Source organism: Helianthus annuus, chromosome 15 (assembly GCF_002127325.2).
Source record: "Helianthus annuus cultivar XRQ/B chromosome 15, HanXRQr2.0-SUNRISE, whole genome shotgun sequence".
Taxonomy (NCBI): domain Eukaryota; kingdom Viridiplantae; phylum Streptophyta; class Magnoliopsida; order Asterales; family Asteraceae; genus Helianthus; species Helianthus annuus.
The window spans coordinates 79,815,434-79,822,440 of record NC_035447.2 but is presented as its reverse complement, the minus strand read 5'-3'; the positions used below and the strand labels follow the sequence as shown (position 1 = coordinate 79,822,440).

The window sequence follows — 7,007 nt, the reverse complement described above, 5'->3', positions numbered from 1 at the left end:
GACTCTCAAAATCCAAATTATTTTGGTGGGAGTCTGAATCTTAAAAGTCCAATATTTTACAAGACAAAAAAAAAATTGAACTTTTTTTGGTAAAACTAACACTACGCCCCAGCCCCAATAAAGCTTCGCCACTGGCGACCCTCAAGATTGCAGGGACGTGTGCTTGATTGGAAGCCCTAAAGATTGCAGGGATGCGTGACCTTGATGCTCAACAACGATGTCGAGTCCTGTTCTGTGGTGAGAAGAATGGATATATCTTCAAAAGAACCCATTCACACAACATTTAGAATGAAGAGTAAATTACGTTTTTGGCCCCTGTGGTTATATCACTTTTACTATATTAGCCCAAATAGGATTTTTTAACATATGTGCCCCCATGGTCTCTATAACTAACTATTTTGCCCCGTGAGTCTAACTCAACCCCAAACCCTGGTTAATTATTAGTCACATGACATGCACATGATGGGTAACAATAAGAAGCCTTTGTATTTGATCCTAATCCTATAAAAATATGTACATCATGCAGGATAACAAGGAAACAAGCAATATGTTATAAAAATATTGAATCAACCATGATCAACTTTACAGTGAAATAAAAAGTCAACAGTCAAACCACCAGGAGTATTAACAATGGCAACAAACCATATATAACTACTTTCTCATATCCAAACATCTATTGAACTTCATATGATTGATTAGCTTTAGGATTCCATCCATTGAGAGGGTGGGGGGCTTGTTTTCGTCTTCTCCGGACCTGCAAGTTTCATTTCTATCCCACATGAAAACGACAACAATCCAACGTCTCGCTAAGAAATTACCAATTTACCCTTTCTTATCATTGTTGCTGTTAACCATTTTTCAGTTTTCCTTGTTTTGTTTCTAATTAAGGGCATTCGTAGAATCTTTATTTAAATAGTCTATTAATCATATAATAAAAATGTAAATGTGACATACCATGAATTCCACGCATCTCAACTTCGCGCAGCTCTTGGACAAGGGCACAACAGCAGCACATGACATGCGAGAGAAAGTCGTCACACCACCCGCCCTATCGTAAATATATTATTGCTGAATGATATATAACTTCTGTAAATCATATCTGTCATGCCAATAAATTATTGAATACGTACCGTGATATTGAGGGTCTTCCTAAGCTTCCTCCTAACACAACAAGTATAACAACAGCATGACAATATCAACGAATAAGCCATCAGCTCGTTGCAGGCCTCTGCAGAAGCTGCTCGATACAAACAAACACCAGCAATAGTTATGTGCAAGTACATCATACAAATATATATAAGAAACATTCAATAACAAAGTGAAACTAAATGTCTGCCTATACCCCTTGAAGGCCAGCTGCCTATTGGTGGGGCCCATGAGTTTCCCAATGGCGGGTTCTCACGGTTATCAAAAGCAAAAAAAATTAAAACTATAAAAACAGGAAAGCTATAATAACCAAGAGCTGCACAAATACAGGAAACTATAACCCTGATATATGGTCACAATGAACAAGTAGATAAAGAAAAGCATCTAACTTTTGATTAATGGATAAAGAATCTTACTCATGTGCTTGTTTGTTGCAACACTCGCAATCTTTGAAAACGTTCCACAAGGAAAGAAGAAAGTCTTTAAGCCTGCACAAATAGAGACAGCCCTACTTTAAGTATATAACTGTAGAAATGGTGAGATTCTGCTAGGGGTGTTCACGACGAAAAGTCTGGGGCATAACAGTTGGTTTGGCTATATGAACCAGTTTTTTTAATCATAGTTTGTTTTAAATTTCTTAAGGCCGATTCCAAGTTCCAAACCATGAACCGAACTCTGTTAAACCAGGTTCTTCAAAGTTCAAACCGTAAATCACAAACCAAATTATATGACAATCATTCTAGATCAAGGTTTAAAAGTACGGAATCGTGCCTCAAGGCGTTTTCCCTTCGCCTCACAAGGCATACGCCTCAAGGCGTAAGCCCGAGGTGGAATTAAAATATAAAAATTATGTCTTATAAAAAATAAAATACTAACTAATTTCATCATCGGAATCACCAAAAACACACATCAAAAGACAAGAAATGTTTGAAATTGACACAAAAGTCAAAAACATCAAAACCCGTTGAGGCGCACATACAAAATAACCCCCTGAGACGCCACCTCAGACTTGTTTTTTTTGGGCGCCTCTAGATCATTACAATAAATTTTCATTTTGTAGAAAAACTAGTAAAAATACCAGCGCTACGCCGCGAGATTTATAGTCAGTATCGGTTTGGTTTGGTACGATATCGGTACTGAGCATAGAACCGAAAGAAATATGCACAAGAAAATATCGACACGTATTTTTCACCGATTAAAAATAATTTTACATTGAACAGTATCGTTGTGGCTCGTTAAACTGTGGAAGAAATTAACGTTTAAAAAAGAAGTAAAAAAAATATATAAACACCAAACAGAGTAACCAGTTGAGTTAGAACCATGATTGAATTATGGCTATTTAGATATAATTTATATTTTGCATATTTTGGAAAAAGTAAAAATAAAAAAGGAAAACCTAATGGAGTCCACTTGGACCAATAAGAGAGCAATAAAACAAATTTACTGTACACCATCTTTAGAAATGTATGTTTATAGAATAGAATGAGTGCGGCTGGCAAATAACTAATATGAAATTATGAATGTACAATTTTGATTGTTATCATCTCATGTGTGCTTTGACTGTCATACGAATGAAAACAGAAGTTATATATACGTATTATAGACTAGAGAACATACACATCTTAGGCTCTGAACAGCAGCCAAGTAGATCTGAATGCCATTCTCCATGCCCATAAGATCCTCTAGCAGACGCCAAATCTTGTCCATACGAAGCCGAAGATGTGCTTCTGCAAGACCATTTACAAGTCAAGAACATAGAAAAATGAAGCAATCCATTACAGTAATGTGTATATTTAAGTTGAAGTACACAAACTTCCAAAATTCCTACATGGCTACATCAGTTATAATGTTGAAGTCAACATGTAAAAGAAGACACTGACCTTGAAGTTGAGTGTGTCTTCTTATTTGAATTGCCCTCGTATAGAACTATTTCTCTATCGGTGTTGACATCTAAATAGTGAGTCTCTGACTTCTTGGTAACCTTCTTCGGTGAATCTTGCTCGTGTTGAGATTTTGAAGCAACGGCTTCAGTAACCTCGATCAGATGTTGAATTACTTGACATTGGCTTACATCTAAATGAGCTTGTGATCGTTGTAGTTCCAAATGGAGCTTCTCGTTTTCTTTTTGGATAACCTCCTTGAAAGGTAAGTTTGGGTATCTACACGAGAGCGTTTTCTTCAAAATAACAGTATCCGCATGTGAAGGTTCAGGCTTCATGATAACATCTTGCACTTTTCTGTCTTCATCGTCCAATACGTATTCATGCTGGTCCCTTCCAATATATTCCAATCTTTCCTGCTCAAACAAAAAAAAAAGTTATAAAAGAAGAAAAAAATGAATACATGCGCGAGTTATATCATAATTACGCACGTGTTATTTTGTTGGCCGAGTACCGTTGCACGTTAAGAGCCTTTTGTATTTTAAACTTTCTCTCTCTCTCTCTATATATATACACGTGTGTGTGTATACATAGGGGAGGGTTCAATGCAGAACACTAAATATTGCGAGAACACACAAAACAAAATGAATCCTTCATTTCTTCCAATCTTAAAAATTTTTAAAATATAAGAAAAAGAAAGAAATGTAATATATATTCGTCTCTCATTAAACTCAAAAATAAATATGAACAAATTTTGTTTTTGTATACAACTTACAATGTGTAATTCATGTGTAGGTTATTTTGCCTACACATAACCTACACATGAGTAGATAAACTTTTAAATATATAAACATATGAAAAAATTAGTTTAATGATTTTTTATGTACATAGACATACGTATTTGTGTGTAAGAAGTAATAAAATCTTAAAAATATAATCCGTAGAACAAGATCAAGTTTGTACCCTGACTCGAGCATTATCCACGAGAGTGATGAGTGGAATAAGCTTCAAATAGTTATCAATCTCATTTTGAGCTCTTCTAAACTGGTAAACAATGTTCCATCCCATGGCAAGTAAGTAAAAATAGCTTCGATCTTGACAACTGTTGACCAAAATGTAAGACCTCCTCAGCGCATCCTCAAGTTGCTCCAACGGTTCACGCGTCTCCGGGTACCTTTTAAGCTCGCTAATCTTAAGCTGCTGTAACAGATTCCCAATCAACTTCAAATGCATTGCAAATTGCTTGCAGTTTTTCTTGTGCATACGGGCCGTGTTAGCCGCCTGCGCGATCATCCCTATCAGCTTCACAGCATCCAGCCCGGTTAACTGGGCCACATTCGCTATGTCTCCGAAATGATCCCATGCAGAAGCCATTTTTCACCCCTAATTCAAAACCCTAGACTTACTGGATTGTTATCTTTGTTAAATTAAATTAGTAAATCCCATCTCAGATTGACCAAATTTGGTGTTTTCTCAGTGTTTTGCACATTATGCCAATAAGAAATCTGCAATCAATTGTAGAGCACCAAAATTAGTCATTTTTAATTGTAAAAAGGTTAAAAAAATGAGAAGAAAATTAGTCAAATAAGATCTCAAATATTCTTCTGTTAAAGCTTTCACTTTCTTTGTCTGATAAAAGCAAAAGTTTACCAAACAGAAACAATTAGTAATAATAGTTGAACATATTTGTTGACTTAGAGTCTTCTGCCAGAAGAAACTCATCAAACCATAATCTAAATATTTATTCTTAAAAGAAAAAAAATTAAAAACCAGAAGATAAAAAATTCAAACAAAATTAACAACTAATAATTAAAAAAACAATTAATAATAAAAAATTTAAAGAAATTCAACAAATAAAAAAGGGGGGATAAAGAAAACAAGCAGATCAAAAATTAAAATAAAACTAACAACCAATGATTAAAAAAAATACAATTAGTAAAATAGTAGAACATATTTGTTGACTTTATATTCTTCTACCACAAAAAACTCAACAAACCATAATCGAAAGTAAAAAATAAAAATAAAAAACAAGCAGATCAAAAACTAAAACAAAATTAACAATTATTAAAAATAAATTCTACATAAACAATTCGTAAAATTAACAATTATTTAAAAAAACCTCATCAAATCATAATCAAAATAAAAATTAAAAAAAAAAACAAGCAGATCGAAAATTAAAACAAAATTTAACAATTAATAATTAAAATATCAGCAGTTCATAGTTTATAAAAAAAAAATCATCAGATTCACCTGAAGTTGACCTCTAAATTACAGATTTACGTAATCTAGAACACACCGACAAACACGTACAGGCGTTAATGCGAATCAAAACAATATAACAAACAAACAGAAAATTGTTGAATAAAAATCAATCAATTACGTATGTTTACCTAATTACCTGTCGTCTACAGTTTTTGCTGCATAAATTGATGCAATGCATGTAGTTGTACGATGCGCATTGAGAGAGATACAACGTCTACAGACTTTGCTGCATAAATTGATGGAAAAACAGATGAATTTCGTATCGATTTGAAGGAGTTTCGGAGGAAATTAAAGTATTAAACCCTAACTCTCTCGCACAGAGAAACTTTCTCTCTCTAAAACACACACACACAGAGAAACTTTCTCTCTCTAAAACTCTTTGGAAGTTGGTTTCGGTGTGGTGTGCTTTGTGCAGTGTGAGAGTGGAGAGATTGTGACAGAGAAGCAAAGTTGTATCATAGTGTGCGTTCAACTATTTTTTCTAACTAGTTGTTTACCATGCGCGCGCGTTGCGACGCGCTAAACCAAATCGTTCTATAAGAATGACAAAACATGTCAAATAACAAAAAGTAACTCAAACTAAAACGTCACGTATTTTCGGTACCGGTTCGGCACCGGTATTCACCGATTTTTACCCTCAAATACAACCCCCGCCCAAGGGGCCACGCCGAAACCCAAGCCCACCCGGGGTGTTGACTTGGGCGTTTGTACCCAACCCACGACACAACCCTCGCCCCATACCCCATATTCTAATATTTTCTAGATCTTTTTTTAAACACATAGCCGTTGGCCAACAGCTAGCCTAAACGGCTACTTGTCTTGGCCAATGAGATCCCGCAATGTCATCTTGATAGCCCCGCTCAACGCCCGGGCTGAAACCCCCGCCCAAGGGGCCATGCCGAAACCCAACCCACACGGGGTGGTGAATTGGGCATTTGTACCCAACCCACGCCACAACCCCCGCCCCATACCCCATATTCTAATATTTCCTAAATCTTTTTTTAGACACATAGTTGTTGGCAAACGGCTAACCCAAATGGCTACTTGTCTTGGCCAATGAGATCCAACCATGTCATTTTGATAGCCCCGCCCAACGCCCGGGCTGAAACCCCCGCCCAAGGGGCCACGCCGAAACCCAAGCTCACCCGGGGTGATGACTTGGGCGTTTGTACCCAACCCACGACACAACCCCCGCCCCATACCACATATTCTAATATTTCATCGATTTTTTTAAACACATAGTCGTTGGCAAACGGCTAGCCCAAACGGCTACTTGTCTTGGCAAATGAGATCACGCCATGTCATCTTGATAGCCCCGCCCAACGCCCGGGCTGAAACCCCCGTCTAAGGGGCCACGCCGAAACCCAAGCCCACCCGAGGTGGTGACTTTGGCGTTTATACCCAACCCACGTCACAACCTCCGCCCCATACCACCTCCACCCCATACCCCATATTCTTATATTCCCTAAATCAATATTTAATTAGTTTATTCACTGTTCATTCGCTTGAATTTTTATTAGTATATAATATAATTAGCATGTTCATGTCCTTGCTTGTTTTGTATATTGCACAAGGGTACAAATTTAAGTTAGATGTACACAATCGACCCCCCTTTTCATGGTGGATATCATGTTGGGTTGATGGATTTCCGGTTGGTGTCTTGAATCGTTTGATCCGAATATGACTCGTATGTTTATTTGTGTTAAAAGCATCAACTCT

At 36.7% G+C, this 7,007-nt stretch overlaps 1 protein-coding gene across 2 annotated transcripts; it reads right to left on the bottom strand.

The window, feature by feature from the left end:
• Positions 1-528: 528 nt before the first annotated feature.
• LOC110912704 (protein MID1-COMPLEMENTING ACTIVITY 1) lies at positions 529-5,733 on the bottom strand. Of its 2 annotated transcripts, none has more exons than XM_022157488.2 (8): positions 5,417-5,733; positions 3,990-4,531; positions 3,027-3,442; positions 2,764-2,873; positions 1,563-1,634; positions 1,131-1,237; positions 955-1,048; positions 529-754 (listed from the first exon to the last, which is right to left on the bottom strand). In XM_022157488.2, exons 2-8 carry the CDS (start codon positions 4,398-4,400, stop codon positions 702-704), a joined length of 1,263 nt encoding a protein of 420 aa, XP_022013180.1. In that variant the 5' UTR covers positions 4,401-4,531; positions 5,417-5,733; the 3' UTR covers positions 529-701. The 2 variants fall into 2 exon arrangements, with proteins under 2 accessions (XP_022013180.1, XP_022013179.1); XM_022157487.2 differs by having other exon boundaries at positions 5,425-5,733.
• Between the last annotated feature and the right edge of the window lie 1,274 nt (positions 5,734-7,007).

Coding starts and splice junctions, on each gene's coding strand:
- LOC110912704 (XM_022157488.2), bottom strand. CDS start 4,400: ATGGCTTCTGCATGGGATCATTTCGGAGACATAGCGAATGTGGCCCAG. Junction 3,443..3,989: donor TGGATAATGCTCGAGTCAGG/GTACAAACTTGA, acceptor TTGTTTGAGCAG/GAAAGATTGGAATATATTGG. Junction 1,049..1,130: donor GGAAGACCCTCAATATCACG/GTACGTATTCAA, acceptor TATTTACGATAG/GGCGGGTGGTGTGACGACTT.